This window comes from Scyliorhinus torazame, chromosome 2 (genome assembly GCF_047496885.1).
Source record: "Scyliorhinus torazame isolate Kashiwa2021f chromosome 2, sScyTor2.1, whole genome shotgun sequence".
In the NCBI taxonomy this organism is placed as follows: domain Eukaryota; kingdom Metazoa; phylum Chordata; class Chondrichthyes; order Carcharhiniformes; family Scyliorhinidae; genus Scyliorhinus; species Scyliorhinus torazame.
The window spans coordinates 202837946-202859654 of record NC_092708.1 but is presented as its reverse complement, the minus strand read 5'-3'; the positions used below and the strand labels follow the sequence as shown (position 1 = coordinate 202859654).

Below are 21709 nucleotides of genomic sequence, written 5' to 3'. Positions count from 1 at the left end.
ACATTTTTACAACTCCTCTTCAACACAATCTGACGCTGTGAAAACAAGCATCTGACGTCCCAATAGGTTTTTCTTGCTCATTCTCTGGATACTCCATTTGGGATGTACTAAATTTGTGTTCATTCAGTAATTCATAAATTGTAAAATGCCATTACTTAATCACAGGCATAAAACTATTTCTTTATTTTAAAAGAAAGCCTCACAATGATTAAATCTGTACTTGACCCTTTCCATTGCTGCACCACGCTTACAATAGTTTGGATCTCAAAACCTCCACACAACTGTCATGTTGTACATTTTACATGGATTCCCCATTATATCCCAACTTTTATATTCTATGCTTCTTGCCCTACATCCAATGCTTTATAACCTTAACTACTTGAGCTGCTGCTTCTAATAATATATTGTAACCTCCTAAAGCACGCTCCTCTTCCACAGCACCCAGCTTTCTCAGTTCAATAAGTATTTTTTAACCAGCTTAAGGGAGGCCTAATGGCACAGTGATTAGCACGGCTCCCTCACTGTGCCAGGAACTCAGGTACGATTCCAGCCTTGGGTGACTGTGTGGAGTTTGCACTTTCTCCCTGTGTCTGCGTGGATTTCCTCCAGGTGCTCCGGCCATGCTAAATTGCCCCTTAGTGTCCAGGGATGTGAAGGTTAGATTACAGGGATTGGACGGGGGAGAGGACCTGGGTAGAGTACTCTTTTGGAGGGTTGGTACAGACCCAATGGGCCGAATGACCTCCTTCTTTACTGTAGGGATTCTATTCTATGATCAACTTACAAGAGTTGTAGGCTGCTGCAAGCAAGGCCAACATTTATTACCCATCCTTAAAATCATGGCCAGTTCAGAATCAAAATTAACACAGAACTTTCACATTGCACTCACTATCCTAATCCCTCCTAAATATAAACAGTAGGCATTTTGGCTAGAAGATACAAATTTAAGATCAAACCCATTGTGGTCAAAGCAAAGCTGGGGCTGGAACTGGATATGTAGGCCCAGATGGCCTACTCCTGCTCCTAGTTCTTATGTTCTTATGTTTTCAAAGCAATGTATAGCTTACAGCTATTAAAACAAACACTGAATAAAGAGGCGAAAAGTACACACACACACAAAAAAAAAGTAGACATTTAGTTTTTCACTGATTAACGCTGAAAATTTCCAGTGGCCCTCATAGACAGTCAGAGGTCAGTTCTCACTCCCACAGAAAACAATGTGAGCTTTAACTTGCTGTTTCCTTCTTATTCATCAGTCAACCTGTGTTTTCTTTACATAGATAAACCAAGTGCTCAGCATAGATTACGAACCGTTGATGTGACCCAGATGCTCCTTTTTGCCCTCTCTTATATCAATCATGGACAGCATGACTGCAAATTACTAGGGACTTTGTGCTGAAAGTCTTCATTTTATAACCAGGGTATATATCTGTCAATATGTTTGGAATTTACATCTTCCAAAACAGACAATGAATAAATCACAGCTCCCTTTCATTTTTTAAAGTTCCAATTTCCATTCCTTTTCTGCTGAAGGTAGCGATCCTTACCACAGTGTGGCCCAGCAGGCACTGTACTGAACAAGTAGTCATTGTTCAAGTTTGAGCCAGAATAGCAATACTGGGCACAGTTGCATAGTGGTATTGTCACTGAACAAGTAACCCAGGGAAATGGTCTGGGGGACCCAGGTTCCATTCCCACCATGACAGACGACCCATTCAATAAAAATCTGGAATTAACGATGGCATTGTCGATTGTCGTAAAAACCCATCTGGTTCACTAATGTCCTTTACCTAATCTGGCCTAAATGTGACCCCAGATCCACAGCAGTGTGGCTGATTCTGAAATGTTGAGCAATTATGGGATGGGCAGTAAATGGTGTCCCAGCGATGTCACATCCTATTAATTAATTTTTTTTTAAATCCCTAGACCTGACTATAATGATGTGAAATGTCGAGTTCAAATATCATCACATTTCAAATCCAGTGATGATGGCAAGGGAACTGGGATGATGTAAAAATCTAACCAGTTCACGAATGTACTTTTGGAAAGGAGATCCACTGTCCTTACCCAATCTGGCCTTTATGCATCTCTACTCCCCCAACCATGTGGTTACCTCTAAATTGGCCTTTGAAATGGCCTTGAAAACCAGTCAGTTATATCAAAACTGCTGTGAAAAAGTATTATTCTCATGGACTGCAACGGTTGAATGTGGCGGCTCACCACCATCTTCTCAGGGGCAATGAATGTTGGCTTTGCCAGCAATGTCCTCATCCTATGGCTCAATAAATAAACCAAAAGAAATGCCATGCAGGTCATTAAAGCAGAGTCTGAACTGGACTCACCATATTCCCTGCAAAGATTACTGGTTAATTATTAGGAACAGGAACCCCAAATAATCTACTCCCAATCCACCCTCCCAAGTGAAGGAAGAACAAAATAGGTTACAACATGTCACCATTGCCGTGGCAAAAATCAGCTAAACCTGCTTCACTCCGGGGAGCAAACTGGCACATTGTTGTTCAAATAAGTAGAGCTGAACATCTCATTGAGCAGTGTATTTATTCACAGAGCAATAGGGTTACCATGCATATGACAGAGCCAGCGCCCAAGGCTGCACTGCAACTCTCTGAAGGAATAGAATTATCCTTGGGAGATAAAGAAACAGAGATGAAAAACACCTTGTGTACGGAGCTGAGGCCCAGGGTTCGATCCCGGCCCCGGGTCACTGTGTGGAGTTTGCACATTCTCCCCGTGTCTGCGTGGGTTTCACCCTCACAACCCAAAGATGTGCATGTTCGGTGGATTGACCATGCTAAATTGTCCCTTAATTGGAAAAAAAATAAGAATTGGGTACTCTAAATTTATTTTTTAAAAAGAGATGGAAAACACCACCATGTTTACTCATTCCTGCTTTAAACAAATGGAATAATGGATCCCAGCAATGGCTTAATAATAGGTTTAATAATACACTTCTTCATTGTGAGGAAAGTCAGGACCATAGACTCCCCAGTGTCCTAAACTCACTGATCTTAAGGGTGGAAACTACAGGAGTTGACTTCAAGTGACCCCAACAAGGGGACAAAAATCAATATGATCCTCGGGAGTTTTGCCTGTCGATGTTCATTGGCATATGCTGACAAAGAGAGAAAATCTACTTGGGGGAGGAACTGCATACCATTGCATACACTCACATACAATATGTTATATGTGCACGCACACCCATACATGTGTGTTACACGACTTAGCTCAGCTCAACAAGTATTGCGTGAACAGATTTGAAACCCAGCCAGGGCGATGGTTCATTGGTATCAGTTAATATGAATTCAATACACACAAACCCACTACCTCCTTCTCTTTCAATCTCTCTTTAATCCAAACTAATGTAAACAGAGTCAACATCTACTCAACTGCCTTTCAGTGCTGTGGAGGTGACTTCAATTTCTCCTGTAATGGGCTGAAACTCCGCCAGCTGAGCAGCCAGCTCGCTCTCAAAGGTATCCGGACTCTGCCTGTCTGCCAGGCTGCCATTGGCGACTTCACCCGCACGGTGCAACTCGTGCTCTTCATACACAGCAACCAGCTGCAGGACAATGCAAAAGAAAAGTTAAAGAATGTTAGTGCGCATGGCAGACTGTTTAATTAAACAACTTATGTTATATAGCGCTTTTAACATAATATTACGTTCATGCCACTGACACATTTAACAGCCATCTTGGGAAACACTCTGCCAGTACATACGGGTTTTCAGATTACTGTTGATTTCTTCCAGAACTAAATGTTTTCTGAAAGAAGTCTTACAACACCAGGTTAAAATCCAACAGGTTTGTTTCAAATCACTAGCTTTCGGAGCACTGCTCCTTCCTCAGGTGAATGAAGCGGTAGGTTCCAAAAACATATATAAATATATATGTTTCTGGAACCTAACTCTTCATTCACCTGAGGAAGGAGCAGTGCTCCGAAAGCTAGTGATTTGAAACAAACCTGTTGGACTTTAATCTGGTGTTGTAAGACTTCTTACTGTGCTCACCCCAGTCCAACGCCGGCATCTCCACATCATAAATGTTTTCTGATTAAGATCATATGTGAAAAAATGGAAGGATGGCTGGTCACTAAACTGAAGTACAGATTACAGTTTCTTCATTTTGAATCATGTGCCCCATTAAGTTTCTGTATTGAAGATTGAGTTAATTTACTTGGTTGCTAAAAACTGAGAACAAAATAAAATAGGTCACTTATTTGAGAGTAAGTGAAAGTGTGAGTGAGTGATTGTACAAGTAAAAGCGAAAGAATGGGCAAGAGAGAAGGGAGAATGAAAGGGGGAAGAGGGAGGGTGAGGAAGGAAGGACCAATGGAAGAGAGGGAGCAGAGGGGGAGCGGAGAGAGAGGGGGAGGGAGGGGAGAGAGAGAGAGAGAGAGAGAGGGAGGGGAGAGAGAGAGAGAGGGAGGGAGGGAGGAGAGAGGGAGGTGAGAGAAAGACAGAGGGAAGGGACTGAGAGATGGAGGGAAGGGGAGAGAAGAAGGGAGGGAGCGAGAGAAGAAGGGAGGGAGAGAGAGAAGAAGGGAGGGAGACAGAAGAAGGGAGGGAGGGAGACAGAGGGAGGGAAAGAGAAGGCGGGAGTGGAGAGGGAAGGAGAGAGAAAAATGGAGTGAGGAGAGAAGGAGGGGGAGAGGGAGGGGAGAGAGGGAGGGGAGGGAGGAGAGAGAGGGAGGGGAGAGACTGAGGGAGGGAGGGAAGGAGGGAGGGAGAGTGAGAGATGGAGGGAGACAGAATGAGCGACGGAGGGAGGGAGAGAGACAGAAGGAAGGGAGAGGAAGGCTGAAGCGGGAAAAGAAGAGATGGAGGTCGGGAGAAGGAGGGTGAGGGAAAAAGAGAGGGAGGGAGGGAGAGGGAGGAAATAAGGGAGGGAGTGAGGGAGAGAAGAAGGGCGGGAGAGAAGGGAAGAACGGAAAGGAGGAGAGAGGGAGGGTGGGAAGGATGGGAGGGCATGGAAGAGAGAGAGAGAGAGAGAGAGAGAGAGAGAGAGAGAGAGAGAGAGGAGAGGGATACAGTATATTTTAAGAACTGAGCATTTTGTTATGCTGCACGCTTTGTTGGGAAGGTGTAAATACAAGTATATTCAGCCATGGTTACTTACAATTGAACTCATATCCGAGTCCTTTCTCAGCCCAGTGCACAACACGGAGATGTGGATGGCTGGAGTGATGGTGGATGGAGGCATGGGATGGATGAAATAAAGCATACAAAATCGAACTGAAGAAACAACCGCACTTTAAAAGCCCCGAATTGTAACATTTGGCTCCAGAACTTTAAAAATAGAACTTTCCACTTGAACAGCCATCTATGCATAGTTTGAATTCAATCAAACTAGATTGAAACATTGTACGTACAAATAAAAATCAGTGCGTTTTTTACTACGAAAGGAAAAATTTGTCCCTGGGGTAAACTCTTTCTGCACAGAAAATACTACAAAGTTAACACTTCCTCATCAGGGGGGACAAATTCCATTCAGGAGAAAGCCGTAAAATTGTCAAGATAGAAAAACATACTTCCAAGAACCTGAACTGTAATGCTTCCACACAGTAACTTACCCAGGTGCGATTTCTAGACGCACTAAAGTAATATTTCTTTCAAGGTCCTGAATTTGTAGCTACATTCTGTCTTTTTTTGTACACTCGCGTTTTTAATCTTGCCATGTCACAGGACAATTTTAAATTTTGGACTAAATGTAGAACTCTGCCAAGGAGCCGTGGAGGCCTCAAGTCAACTCTGCCCTGGTTTCTCCCTCTTACAATGTACGAGTGCCATATCTCCTCTTAGTTTCAACCCACAACCACTCCAGATTGTAATTCTCTATTAGCCACAACTGTATCTTTCATGAAGCACAATGTTGCTGGTGATTCGCAAAATCCAATTCCTTTCAAAAAAGAACGTTGAAATCGCCACTTTTTGTGATGACCGTCACGAGGACCATGGGGGAAACCGCTGATTGATCTCTCCGTCGGCTGTGCAGAAGTTTCTGTGGTGAGTGGGCGGAAGCCCGCCCAGCTCGGGCTCATTGGCAGGACCTTTAAACATAGCTCCCAGTCCCAGACCAGAAGTACCCAATCGTGCTGGTCTGAGATGTTTGTTTTGTGTGCCACGGTAGCAGCTTTATTTTCAGGTAAAATGAACCAGTTTGGACTTACACTTCGCACCTCCTGGAATTATTACATTGGCGATGAGGATCAAGCGCGGGATTCTGAGCAGCCTTATTAAAACTCAATGACAATTTTGGTAAAAAACAAAGCAAAAAGAGCAACCCGGAAATGCTCTTGATTGGAAAGGTCGAACCTTATGATACGGACGTGGAGGGCTGGCCCCAGTAAGCCGAACACATGCACTACTTCTTCCACGCCAATGGCATAGAAGTGGATGACAGATGTAAGGTAAACCTTTTGACAGCATGCTGGGCATTCAGCATTATTCAGAATTTAACTTATCCTGCAGCCCCTGACACTGAAACATTCAACGAGCTTGGGGATCTAGTAAAGAACCATTGTGATCCAAAGACATCCGTAATCCTCCAGCATTACCAATTCAACACAGGTGGAAGGACCTCTGGGAAACTGATGACAAAATTCCTGGATAGATTAAGGAAGCTGACCGAATACTGCGCATGACACAAATGCTACGTGACTGGTGCCTCACACACCACCAACTCAACATTCAGCCAGGACATTCTGGCATCGCAAAAGACAGCTGGATAGCCCTAGAAGTACCAGTGAAGCCTCCCCGGAGGACTACAGGTGTGAGCCGCAAGGCTGCTGTAAGTGTGGCCAAAGAACACTGCCAGAATCAGCAGTACCCGTGCTGCCCAGGTCGGAAGCCAAAGCCAACTCGGGCTTTGTGAGTTTATCAGCCCATGGAGGACAAAACAATGCTAAACTCCATCATCACCCCTAAGGTTGCCCTGATAAAGATAACATTCTTGATTAATGGCCATTCCCTGGAAATGGAGGTGGATAGTGGAGGTGTCGTCTCCATCTTCGGGGAACAGATCTTTTGACATCTCCGATGGGCATCTTGCCCCTTGGGGAACTTTTGAAGATTATGTGGAGCACTATGAACCCAGTTACCTATGGGCAGCAGATGGCCTGACTCCCACTCACAGTTTATGAGGGTCAGGACTCAGCCTCTTGGAAAGAGACTAGCTCCAAAGGATCCAAGTGGACTTGTTGCAAATTTTTAAACTAGGAATCGGTGAACCTTCGAGGTCATTAGCAAATAACACAGGGTATTCAAAGATGGCCTTGGTAGAATAAAGGGAGCAAGGGCAAATATTTATGTGGACCCCAACACCCTACCCAAATACTTGAGGGTACGGACGGTCCCAAACGCATTATTTAACAAAGTGGAGACTGAACTTGAGCAGTTAGGGAGTCTCAGGATAACATGACCAGTGCAGTTTGTAGAGTGGGCTGCACCAGTAGTCCCTGTCCTCAAGCTCGAAAAGTCGATCCATCTTTGCATGGACTATAAACTAACAGTTAATAAAGCCTCACGTTTAGATCGGTACCCCATGCCATGCACAGAAGATCAATATGCCAAACTGGCAAGGAGTCAAACCTTTACCAAACTAGATACGAGTCATGCCGACCTCCAGCTAGAATTGCCAAGGTAAAGCAATGGTCACTATCATCAAACATCCTGACTCATTATGACCCTAAGAGAGAACTGGAATTAACATGTGATGCCTCTCCATATGGAGCAGTGACAGTCCTTTCCCATCGAAGTGACAATGGCTCAGAGAGACCTATAAGCATATGCATCCAGAACCTTGGCAGATGTGGAAAGACACTATTCTCAGATCAAAAAGGATTGGCTGTTATTTTTGGGGTGATGAAATTCCACGTATATGTCTACGGCCAAAATTTCACAACTATAATAAACCATAAACTCCTGTTGGGCCTTTCCAAAGAGGATAAAGCGAGTCCCCCCATCACCTCGGCTCCGATCCAACATTGGGCAATATTGTTAGCGGCCTACAGAAATTCCCTTGAGCAGCGCCCAGGAACACACATTGCCAACACAGATGCCCTGAATCGCTTCCCGCTTCCTACAAGCTTGGTCCCTCTTACGGCATTGGTCTTGGACTTGATCTTGGACTTCCTGGATACCTTGCCAGTATCTGCAAAGCAAATTCAAGCGTAGGTCGTGAAGGACTTAACCCTGGCAAAATTGTGACATATGATTCTCTGTGGCGGAGCCAACAAAGTCATCCCCCGCCCTGGTCAGTGATGTACCATCAATGACGACAGACGAGAGTCGGAAGAGTAAACTGTGGCTTTAATTAGCTAAAAGATACCTGCTAGCAGCCGGTCCCAGAATGAGGGCAGGGCTGGAGGTTAGCTACCTTTATACTTGAGCCCGAGTGGTGGAGCCAGCAGGGACAAACCCAAACATGTAAGAAACAGTAAGTACAATAAGTAAGAACAGTATGTACAATATAATACAGTGGTTCACCACATTCACCCCCTGTTTTAAAAAAAAATAGTCCGGCGGGGTGATGTGGATGGGTTGAATTAGAGATCGAGTCTGTCGGGGGCTTTGATATTCCGCTGTGATCGCCTCAGTCCCGGCTGTGGTGAGGACACTGGTGTCGGATGAAGTGTTGAGGCCTGCGAATCCAGGAGCGTGTCGTCTTCCGGATAAGCAGCAACGGAGGGAGACAGTGTAGAGTCGTGAGTTGCAACAAAGGGAGACAGTGTAGGGTCGGGGTGGTGGTGATGGTCGTTGGGGAACCTGCGGGTGCCAAGTCCCGAAGGGAGACTGTGTCCTCACGCCCGTCATGGTGTGCCACGTAGGCATATTGGGGGTTAGCATGGAGAAGGAGGACCCGTTCGACCAGGGGATCCGACTTGTGACTCCTCGCATGCTTCCAGAGGAGGCCGGCCCTGGAACCTTCAGCCAGGACGGGAGCGAGACCCCCGAGGTGGACTTCCTGGGGAAGACAAACATTCTGTCGTGAGGTGTCACATTGGTGGCGGTACACAGAGCGACCGGATGGAGTGGAGCGCATCGGGAAGGACCTCCTGCCAGCAGGAGACAGGGAGACTTCTAGACTGTAGGGCAAGAAGGACGGCCTTCCAGAGCGTCGCGTTCTCCCTCACCACCTGTCCGTTTCCCCGGGGGTTGTAGCTGGTAGTCCTGCTTGAGGCGATGCCCTTGCTAAGCAGGAACTGACGCAGCTCATCACTCATGAAGGAGGAACCCCGATTGCTATGGATATAAGTGGGGAAACCAAACAAGGTGAAGAGGCTATGGAGGGCCTTGATGACTGTGGTAGAGGTCATGTCAGGGCACGGGATGGCGAAAGGGAAACGTGAGTACTCATCAATGATGTTGAGAAAGTACACATTACGGTCAGTGGAGGGGAGGGGCCCTTTGAAATCGACGCTGAGGCGTTCAAAGGGGCAGGAGGCCTTTGCCAGGTGTGCTCTATCCAGCCGATAGAAGTGCGGTTTACACTCCGCGAAGACCTGGCAGTCCCTGTTCATGGTCCTGACTTCCTCGATGGAGTAAGGTAGGTTGCGGGCCTTGATAAAATGAAAAAAACGGGTAACACCCGGGTGACAGAGGTCATTGTGGAGGGCCCGAAGTCGGTCTACTTGTGCGCTGGCACATGTACCGTGGGATAGGGCATCTGGGGGCTCATTGAGCTTCCCAGGTCGATACAAGATACCACAATTATAGGTGGAGAGTTTGATCCTCCACTTTAGGATCTTGTCATTCTTGATCTTGCCCCGTTGCGTATTGTTAAACATGAAGGCAACCGACCATTGGTCAGTGAGGAGAGTGAATCACCTGCCAGCCAGGTAATGCCTCCAATGTCTCACAGCTTCCACGATGGCCTGGGCTTCCTTTTCAACAGAGGAGTGCCGAATTTCACAGGCATGGAGAGTACGGGAGAAGAAAGCCACGGGCCTGCTCGACTGGTTGAGGGTAACGGCCAGAGCAAAGTCAGACGCATCGCTCTCCACCTGGATCGGGATGGACTCGTCTACTGCGTGCATCGTGGCTTTGGCAATATCTGTTTTGATGTGGTTGAAGGCCTGGCCGGCCTCAGCCTGTAGGGGGAAAATGGTGGATTTAATGAGTGGGCGGGCCTTGTCTGCATAATTGGGGACCCACTGGGCATAATAGGAAAAGAACCCCATGCATCTCTTCAGGGCCTTGGGGCAGTGGGGGAGTGGAAGTTCCAGGAGGGGGCGCATGCGGTCGGGATCGGGCCCTAGGACTCTATGATCCCTTCCCCCAGGAGTCGCTGGACCTCCGACCTGATAAAGACCTTGTCCCGAGCACTGTATCATCTGCTCCTAGTGGCGACGGGCTTACAGTCCGGGGTGTGGTCAGCAAAGAGCGGGGGTGGGGCAACCTTAAGGGTCGAGAGGCTACAGATGGTGAGAGGCGGCAGGGGCCCATCGAACTCCAAGGTAAGACTTTTGAGGTGGCATTGGAAATCTAGACCTAGTAGTAGGGTAGCGCAGAGTTGGGGGAGGACGGAGAGCTTGAAATTTTTGTACTCGACGCCCCATACTGTAAGGGTTGCGACACAGTACCCACGGACCTCCATGGAATGTGATTTGGAAGCCAGGGAGATTTTCTGGGTCGCGGGTAAAATTGGGAGGGAGCAGCACCGTACCGTATCTGGGTGAATGAAACTCTCCGTGCTCCGAGTCAAATAGACACCCCAGTCAATCCAAGATGAAAATGCTCGCAAGAAGCTATGGCTGATGATCCAGGCTCTATAGAGACATTGAGAATCTTGTGAAGCAGTGCTCCTTGTGCCAGGAGAATCAGTAGCTCCCACCTTCAGCCTCTTTGCACTCGTGGGAATGGCCAGGAAGACCATGGGTACAGGTGCATGCAAATTTCGTTGGCGCATTCTTTGGCTCAGTATGCCTTTTTATGGTCAATACACACTCGAAATGGTTTGATAACCCTCACCAGGACCACAACTTCTCATGCAACAATAGAAAAACTCGAGCAAAGTTTCTGTAACCACTGCATACCAGAGGTCCCAATATCTGATAATGGTACCCCCTTTACCAGTGGATAATTTCAGGCATTAAACGACATTAAACACAACCGAATGGCGCTGTGCCATCCATCATCTGGCCGAACAGGCAGTTCAAACATTCAAAACCGGAATGAAGAACCAGCGTGCTGGTTCGTTGGATACAAAATTGGCCCACTTTCTCTTTGATTATAGAACCATGCTGCGCAGAATGACAGGAGTCACACCAGGTATTGTTAATGGGGCGATGACTGCGCACCCAGGCTCAGCCTGCTGTTTCCCAACTTTTTCTTTGGGGGGGGGGGGGGGAAGCGTTGTGGAGCCCAAGCAGGAGACCCAAAAAGGGAACTACGACACCAGAAGACCCGAAAGGGCCTTCAGAACAGGAGATGCCTTGATGTGCGGTACTTTGTAGACTTCTCCCAATGGATCCCAGGAGTCATGCTGGAAAAGACTGGTCCAGTTTCTTACAAAGTTGAAATCCAAGGGAAGGCCGTTAAAAAAACCACCTGAGAAGAAGGGAACCCACTCCAGCGGAGACGATTTCAGCAGCGACAACATCCTGGATATCCATTGCTACCACCTCCTGCAAGGGGACTCAGCCTATGGGGGACCCGAGAGTCGTTCATTCAGATGAGTTTGAAGATTCGGGGTTCAAAATGGAGACGAAGGAGATTGATCCTCCTCGGGAGGACAGCACCAAAGATCACCCGCCATCTGTGGCCATTCGGTATTCAATAAGGAAGCAGCGATCCCCAGTCCACTTCACATCCACTGATCCGGCTCCACCTGCAGCCAACTCCAGGCTTTGTGCCAAGTGCCAAAAGTGGCCTCATCGCCGCATGAGTGAGGGGAATGATTCGGACTTATGGGGGGAGGGATTTGATAACCATCACGAGGACTCACTTATTGATCTCCCTGTGATCTTTGTAGAATAACGAGTTCCTGTGGTGAGAGCACAGAGGCCCAACCAACTGGGGCTTGTTAACAGGACCTTTAAGTGTAGCTCCCAGACCTGGACCGGAGTTCCTGATAGTCCTGGGCTGGGTCATTTATTTTGTGCGCTGCGGTAGCAGCTTTATTTTAAGTTTAAAATAAACCAGTTTGGCCTTTCATTCTGATCCTCCAGGAATTATTACGCTTTTGATAGAGTTGACTCACACCTAATCAATTTCCCAATACTACCAAGAAGCTGAACGGCTTGCTGGCCAACAAACAGACAAGACAATATAGAAAGTGTGCGCTTGGCAGGGACAGGGCCAGCAGAAAACCAGCGCAGATGGAATGTAAGTTCACTGTGCCACTGAAAGCAGAATGGAGCATGAACCATTTTGAGATCTGTCACGTGCCTCTGACAAGCAGCAATGGCATTAACGTGGGAGCAGGTCCCCAATCTAAATCCCCTTCTCAGGGGAGCCCTGAAAACATAGAAAAAATTGCTGCAGCTCCTCCTCATACACAGTTGGACTCAACAACTTGCATTTATATTCTGCCCGCAACTTAATGAAACTTCACAAGGCACTTTGCAGGAGTGCTGACAAACAGATTTTGACGCTGAGCCATGTAAGGAGTACACAGGACAGGTGGCCGAAAGCTTGGGAGTAAAGAAGCTGGAATTAAAAGGGGGAGATAAAGGTCGAAAAGTAGATTGGCAGGGAGATTTAGGGAGTGAATTCCAGAACTTTGCACACTGGACAGTTGAAGGCACAGCCACCAATGGTAGAGCAATGAAAACCAGAGATGTGTAGGAGGCCGGTTCTGGAGGAGCGCAGAAATCATGGAGAAGGGGCTGGATTCAACATTACCTTAAAACGAGAGCTAGGCTTGAGGCGATGTCATGAAATGCTTTGTGCAACTTCTGCACACAAATATTTTAAACTTTCTCATCAAAAAAGGTGGTGGGGGGGCAATTGAAATATCAAAAACGTTACTGATAGATTTTTGTCAGGTAAAAGTGTTCAGGAGTATGAACCTAGGCAGGCAGCAAATGAAGTTGAGAAACAGATCAACCATAATGTAAATGAATGGGGAACAGGTTAGAGGGGCCAAGTGGCCTCCTTTCGTTCCAGTGCAGATCAGGCTCCTATTGTCCATGCCACTCAAACTGAGCCCTGACAATGACAAATCAAAGCAAAGGAGCTTCCACAAAAGGGAGAGCAAGTAAGCCCGTGGAAGGTTACCACCGTCATTTTCCTCTGGGCATTTCAAGATTGCATCAATGGACGGCTGGTAATCAATCCTCTTGACTCAGGAAAATCCGACTTTACCAGGAGTTCGGGAATTCTTCAGAGACGGCAAATTACGTTTCTCACTTGTGATTGTATCTAGAAAGGATGTGGTTTAACATCTTGCTAAACAAGGAAATAAAGATCAAATGCATGTGCATAGGTACGCATTGAATATGATACAAAATACTATGTTCTCTGTCTTGAACCACAAATATTTTCTCTGCAGAATGTACATGGTCAGGGTTAAACAACGCTAGATTAGTATCCAGGAGCTTCAGTTCATTGTTTTGGATGTTTAAAGAGAAACATTTTTCCTGCTTTCATGATTTACCAATGTATATTTTGCCACAGTTGGGTGATTAAATCAGATTTTGGCACAAAATCAGATTAATGATATTATGTTGCAGCGTTTTTCCTTTCTCTCGGAACATTCCCAGCTTTCCAGAAAAGCTAATTGGCCGGCCCTCAATCCCCCGCCCCCAACTCCCTCAAAATGATGCCTTGAGGACCAATCAAATTGGATACAAAAATCTGAAACCCAGCTACAAAGCAATCCAAAGTTTACATCAAAGGTCCACTGACAGAGACTACACTTAATGGTAATGTTAGCAGGTTTATCCAACTGATGTGATGCATAATGTGCAGCCACGCTGAGCTCACTGTACATTTGGAAAGTTCGAGATACCACGCTGAAAAATCATTATATTTGACACGGCAGGTTACAGACTAGGCTTTCATCAGCCTGTCACATATGCTTCCTTTTGGAGTATTTAACTTTAAGTGCTGCTATTCCAGACATCCTTCGGGAGTAGATTTTTTAAAAAGACAAATGGTTCCTTACAATACCCATCTAAATTAAACCAGTTATGCTGTGTGCACATGCGCAGAGAGGCTGGATTCCTGTTCTTCTCTGATTCACTTAGAATTCTTCATAGGTAAACCCTTACATTAACATGCCAAAGGTGGTTCCATAAAATCACTTTTCTTATCTTCCCTCCTCAAACAAGAAAAATGACCATCAGTCAAATTACCTGAATCACTCATAATCCATATAGCAACACGCAAAGTTCGCCAAACATTCTCTCTAAATCCCACCGTCCCCTTTCATTTTAACTTAAAGGTCGAACAATATGCAACATTAAGGCTGGGACTCTCCGTTCCATGCTGCTAAGGTCGGGAATCCCGCATCGGCCCTAAAACAGGATCGGTACATGGCGGAAGACCCTCCCCCAGTCTCTGCTCCCACCGCTCGGCAGCAGGAACATGCAAACAGCTGGTATGCATTCATTAGAATGCAATTAACGGGCTGGAAGCCCAAATTCTCCCCCCCCCCCATCCTCTTGTTATGCTCCGGCTTCCAGAGCTGGAACTCCATCGGTCAACTTTGGTTCAGATATCGAAAAGCACTGTTCTGGTGTGACAAGAACACATGACCTAGGAGCAAGAATAGGCAATTTAGCCTCCCGAGCCTAACACCCTCAACGTGATCATGGCTGATCCCATCCTGGCCTCAACTCCACCATCCCGCCCGTTCTCCATAACCCTTCAATCCATTACCAATTAAAAATCTGGCTAACGCCTCCTCAAATTTACTCATTGTCCCTGCATCCACCGCACTCTGGGGTAGCGAATTCCACAGATTCACAACCCTTTGGGAGAAGTAGTTTCTCATCTGTTTTAAATTTACTACCCCTTATCCTGGGACGATGCTCTCTCGTTCTAGAATGCCTCACAAGAGGAAGCATCCACTTTAAGTCTACTTTATCCATACCTTTTAGCACCTTGTACACCTCAATTAGATCTTTCCTTATTCTTCTAAACTCTAGAGATTATAGGCCTAAACTGTTCAATATCTCCTCATACAGAAATCCCTCATCCCTGGAATCAATCTAGTGAACCTCCTCTGAATTACCTCCATTGCCACTACATCTTTCCTCAAATAAGGGGACCAAAACTATGCACAATACTCCAGGTGCGGTCTTACCAATGTCTTGTACAGTTGCAACAACACATCTTTACCTTTATATTCAATTCCATTTGCTATAAATGCCAAGATTCCATTTGCTTTCCTTATTATCTGCTGCACCTGCATGCTCATTTTCTGTGACTCATGCACGAGGACATCCAGATCCCTCTGCATCGGAGCACCCCAAAGTCTGTCCCCATTTAGATAATAAGTTGCCTTGGTTTCCATTTTTTCGACAAAAATGCATGACCTCGCACTTATCGACATTAAACTCCATCTGCCACATTTTGGCCCACTCTCCTAACCATTTGTGAGGTTCTTATTTTCTCATTGCAACTTACTGTCTCACCTTTATTATGATGGGTTCAGAATGCCCACCACAAATTAGCTTTATTTCCACATAGGCAGCATCTTTCAACACTTTTTTTTCCTTTTAAAAAAATTACTTTGTCCTGTTCACAGACCCAGTGAACCATTTTCACTCTTAGTTTGAAGGGAAATGGAGGGGGTGCGAGATATGTGGTGGAGGGCGAGTCATACTATTGAGTGTCCAGCAATCTGCCAACTGTAACATGCTGCTATAAAGAATAGGAGAATGAATTATGGTCGGCTAACCTCCATTTTGTCTTTCTCTGGGCAAACTCCCCCAATCCACCCTTTTTTTAAAAACATCAATAAAGGGTCTGGGTCCAAACAGATATTGCACAAGTCCAGACACAAACATGCTTACATTGTTGGCTCTATCCAGCCAAATGCTATCAACATCCACCGAAGTAATATTATGCAAAAATGAACACATTCAGCCCAGACTATGATTTATGTGCATCTGTGTGAATTACAAATTTGAAAACACGCAGCACCATTAATACAAAGCACACTCAATCACACTCCTCGGTGCATCAAGCCTGTCTGCTTTGATTCTGACTTTATGCTAAAGAATTCACCAGGACCTCAATTTTAAAGGCAGCAACAAATAGTCTGGATACCATAAATCTTCTGAAACAAGATAAAACAAAGGGTAGCAGCTTTTAAAAGAAAAAAATACACATGGGAGAAATTTGAACTGAATTTACAAACCAGAAAAATACTTCAGAATCCGACACGTGTTTCTGGCAGATATCAGCTGCAGCAACAACTTGCATTTTTATAGTGCCTCTTTTGAGCCATGGTGGCTGGATGAGAACATTTTCCATGATAAGGAACTACGAGGAGATACAGGCAACCGAAAGCTTGGTCAAAGAGGGAGATTTTAAGGGGTGTGTTAAATGAGAGAGGGAGGGAGGGAGGGAGAGAGAGAGAGAGATAGACACAGAGAGAAAAGTGGGGAGATGGCAATGTTTATGAAAGGAATTACAAAGTTTAGGGACTGGACAGCTGAAGGCATGGTCAAACAATCAAAACTGGAAGTGTGCAGGTGACCAGAATTGGAGGAGTGCAGATATCTCACAGAGAGGATGGCCGGAGGAGCTTAGAGGCAGGAAGGGTTCATGCCATGCAGAGGTATTTGAATATAAAATGAGAACCTTTAACTGAAGGGTTGCCATATCGAAAGCTCACTTGGGGGGCGGGGGGGGGGGGTGATGATGATGCAGACTGGGAAGGTGGCAATTGAAAAAAAAATTAAAGTACCCAATCATTTATTTCCAATTAAGGGGCAATTTAGAGTGGCCAATCCACCTACCCTGCGCACCTTTGAGTTGTGTGGGTGAAACCCACGCAGACAAGGGGAGAATGTGCAAACTCCACACGGACAGTGACCCGGGTCCGGGATCGAGCCCGGGCCCTCAGTGCCATAGGCAGCAGTGCTAACCACTGTGCCACCTTGCCGTCCTGGGAAGGTGGCAAGTTGGTGAGGATTAATTTAACAGCAAACTACTGCAAGACAAAACAAAAGCGAATTTATCGTGACGCTACTACCACGCACATCAAGCTGCTATGCAGTGAGTCCAACGGGCCTAACATTTTCCAGTCACTCAAGAGATTGATTAGACCAACAATAAGGAGACACACATTCCACAGCCCTCTTGCAGTCAGGCTGTCTGATGGTTTCAAAGCTCTTGACTGCAGCCCTGGTCACACTGAGCGTGGCTCTGTACTAAATCCAATCATGAGGCTGCAGCCTCCAGGCTGGTGTTCAGAGACTGCTGACTCGCATGCCATGCTGTTTATAATCCCCCCGCCACTTGTGCACCTCAATAATACTGCTGTTTTAGCAGAGGCACAGTCACCATGTTTTGTTGCATTTTATTCATTATCTGGCAGAAGTGACCAAAAAACTTTTGATGTGGAGATGCCGGCGTTGGACTGGGGTGAGCACAGTAAGAAGTTTTACAACACCAGGTTAAAGTCCAACAGGTTTGTTTCGATGTCACCAGCTTTCGGAGCGCGAAGCTAGTGACATCGAAACAAACCTGTTGGACTTTAACCTGGTGTTGTAAAACTTCTTACTGTAAAAAACTTTTGGACAACTTTAATAGTCAGGGACAAAACAGGGCGCATGAAGAAAATAGAAAAGGCCTTGGAATGGTTTAATACTTGAAAGGGACAATATGGATGCAAGTTGTTGTCCAACTAAATGATCTCTCAACAAATAGAAAATGCATCCTCTCCAAGGAGGTAACCAGACTGGCACAAGCTTCAATGCACAGATGGTACATAGGAACAGGAGTTGGCATTCAGACCTCAAGCCTGTCCCGCCATTCTATGAGCTCATGGCTGATCTGTGGCCTAACTCTTGTGAATCAGTGGGTTTTCAAAGAAAAGCTGAACTCACATTAATATTACATTTGTCAAAACTTGATCTTCCCAGCTTTAGAGTCAATGGAATCATTTTGAACAGGCACATGAGAACCCCTTTGCTTCTACGTTTCCTTACACATCACGCGCCATCCCGAGTTGGACATATATCGGCAGTAAGTCTTAGAGCTTCCAAGCGCACAGTGGGACCACTTTCATTTTATGGACAGCTGATGTTCAAAAAGATGACAAGCAAAAATCTTTGAGGGCAGAGGCGGGCTTAGACTTTTGAGGGTTCGGCGCTCTCTTTGGCAGGGCCCCTGCTGGCTATCTTACGTGGCCTCTGCTCCCCCCCTCGCCAGTCCGGTTGCCGCCCAGCCCTGAACTCTGGTCGAGTCACACCACGGCTTCTCGAAACCCACAATGCCAGTGCCTGTCTGGCCTTCACACCTCCCAACTGTTCACACCTCTTACTCGGGTGGCTGAGCCTCGAGGCCCTGTATGCACCTGGCTGGATGCCTATCAAGTCTGGCCTCTGCTCTCTACCCTCACTGGTCCAGTTGCTCTCCAGCCCTCTCACTCTCATCTGTGACCTCGGGCTCTGGTCAAGCCGCCCAACTAGCCGCTGCTCCCTAAAAACCATGACTCTGGCGTTTTACTGGTCTTCGCACCTCCTGACTGCTCAACTCTCGGCTTTCACTTGAGTGGCTAGGTCACGAGTCTAAACGACTTGCTCGCTGCCGATGGGTGCTGGCTTTATCTGGCCTGGCCTCTGTTCTTTGTTTGGCTGGTTCGGCGCCCTCCTCAGCCCCGACCTGGAAGTCGCGAGTCAGCTGGTTGCTCCCCTGGACGTTATTAGCCAGCACCTCCTCTTTGCAGGTTCACACCCCGACATTAGATTTCGCTTCAGGCTGCCCGTTGGGCCGAATGCCAGAAACTTGGCTGCTGCTTCATTCCAATTCAGGAGATCGATCTGAACTACTCCAAGTCTCCTCACCTCTCAACGGCTTGGTAACTGTCTCCCTGCTCTAAAGGGGAGTCCACCAACCAGAGCCCGATGTTCTGTCTTACCTGCTGATAAGTTCAAATTCAGAGCCATCAGGCTCTGATTGGTGCTCCCTCGCCACAGTCACCTTGGTATGGGCCCCCATTCGCCGGGGCCCCGTGCTACAGCACTATGTGTTTCATTGTAAGTCTGCCTCGGTCTGAGGGTAATTAGGAATAGGCAAATCATTTTTTTTTTTTTTAATTTGCACATCGGATGGGGGCGTCGCTGGCTGGCCCAGCATTTATTGCCATCCCTGAGGGCATTTAAGAGTCAACCACACTGCTGTGGGTCTGGAGTCACATGTAGGCCAGACCAGGTAAGATTTACTTCCCTGAAGGACAGATAGATAGATTTTTACAACAATCGACAGTGAATTAATGGTCATCTTTAGACTTTTAATTCCAGATTTCATTATTGAATTCAAATTTCACCAATCTGCCATGGCGGGATTCAAACTGGGTTCGTAATAATAATAATCTTTATTGTCACAAGTAGGCTTACATTAACACTGCAATGAAGTTATTGTGAAAAGCCCCTAGTTCGGGTACACTGAGGGAGAATTCAGAATATCCAAATTACCTAACAGCACGTCTTTCGGGACTTGTGGGAGGGCACCGGAGCACCTGGAGGAAACCCACGCAAACACGGGGAGAACGTGCAGACTCCATGCAGATAATGACCCAAGCCGGGAATCAAACCTGGGACCCTGGAGCTGTGAAGCAACAGTGCTAACCACCGTGCTACCATGCTGCGGGGTCCTTAAGAAAACAGTGACCAAAACATGATAGAATTCTTCATTAGGATGGAAAGTGAAGGAGTCTGAACTGAATTGAGCTTTGACAAAGAGTCATCAGACTCGAAATGTTAACTCCCTTTTCTCTCTGCAGATGCTGTCAGACCTGCTGAGATTGTTCAGTATTTTCTCTTTTTGTTCGAACCCAATCTGAAACTAGGGTCCCAAATCTAAACAAATAACACTACGAAGGTATGAGGTGCAAGTTGGCCATGATAGATTGGGAAACGTCATGACAGTGAATAGGCTAACATTTAAGGAATGAATGTGTGCATATATACATAGAAAATAGACGCAGGAGGAAGCCATTCCGTTCATCGAGCCTGCCCCGCCACCCATCACGATCATGGCTGATCATCAAGTCCAACACCCTAATCCCGCCCTCCCCCCGCATCCCTTGATCCCCCCAGCCTCAAGAGCTATATCTTCTTTTTTTGTAAACATTTTATTAAGGTATTTTCGGTATTATAACAACAACAAAATAAACATTGTACATGAAACTATAGATATAGTGCAAACGCCATCTCCCTCCCTTACAGGTCCCTACTCTAAGCTAAACTAAACCCCCCCCCTTCTGCTGACGATTAATTTTCCACGAAGAAGTTGACGAACGGTTGCCACCTCCGGGCGAACCCTAACAGTGACCCTCTCAAGGCAAATTTGATTTTCTCCAAACAGAGAAAGCTAGCCATGTCCCTCCAAGCTAATAGTATCCGTCTCCGGGCTACCAGGGAAGCAAAGGCCCGAACGTCTGCCTCTTTCTCCTCCTGGATTCCCGGGTCTTCCAACAACCCGGAAATCGCCACCTCTGGACTCAGCGCCACCCTTGTTTTTAACACCGTGGACATGACATCTGCAAACCCCTGCCAAAATCCCCCAAGCTTTGGACATGCCCAGAACATGTGGACATGGTTCGCTGGTCCTCCCGCAAATTTTGCACACCTGCCTTCCACCCCAAAGAATCTGCTCATCGGGGCCGCTTTTGAGCCCGGTGAACGACCTTGAATTGTACCAGGCTAAGCCTGGCACATGTTGCGGACGCATTGACTCTACTCAACGCGTCCGCCCATAGACCATCCTCTATCTCTCCTCCCAGCTCCTCTCCCACTTACGCTTCAGCTCCTCGGTCTGCGTCTCCTCTGACCCCATAAGTTCCTTGTAAATGTCAGAGATGCTCCCTTCTCCTCTGGAGACTACCCTGTCCTGAATCCGCCTCAGCAGTAGGAGCGGGAAGGTTGACACCTGTTTACGTAGGAAGTCCCGCACCTGCAGATACCTGAATTTGTTTCCTCTCACCAACCCAAACTTCTCCTCCAGCGCCCTCATACTCAGAAAACTCCCCTCTATAAACATATCTCGCATCCTCTCAATCCCTGCTCTCCGCCATATCCGGAATCCCCCAGCATTACTTCCCGGGGCAAATCGGTGATTATTACAGATTGTGGACCAGACTGATGCCCCCTCTGCTCCCACGTCTCCTCCGTTGCCCCCAGACTCTCAGGGCCGCCGCCACCACCACGGGGCCGGTGGAGTACCGTCCCGGCGGGAACGGCAGAGGCGCAGTTACCAATGCCCCCAGACTGGTGCACTTGCATGAAGCCGCCTCCATACGCTCCCATGCCAACCCCCCCTCCACCACCCACTTCCTGATCATGGCTATATTCGCCGCCCAGTAATCGTTACTAAAATTTGGCAGCACCAACCCGCCCTCTCCCCGACTCCATTCAAGCATTACCTTCCTTACTCGAGGGGTCTTCCCGCCCAAACAAAGCCAGCGATCACTTTGTTGACCCGTTTAAAAAGGGACAGCGGAATAAAGATGGGGAGACATTGAAACACGAACAGGAATCTCGGGAGGACTGTCATCTTCACCGTCTGCAC

At 46.9% G+C, this 21709-nt stretch overlaps 1 protein-coding gene across 2 annotated transcripts in view; it reads right to left on the bottom strand.

Annotated features, from left to right (window-relative positions):
- Positions 1 to 21709, bottom strand: part of pard3bb (par-3 family cell polarity regulator beta b) — a 1556033-nt gene that overhangs the window by 1119789 nt on the left and 414535 nt on the right. For both annotated transcript variants that reach the window (XM_072482810.1, XM_072482818.1), the window contains exon 3: positions 3409 to 3580. In XM_072482810.1, the coding sequence (XP_072338911.1) occupies positions 3409 to 3580 (172 nt within the window). The remainder of the gene's footprint in view (positions 1 to 3408; positions 3581 to 21709) is intronic.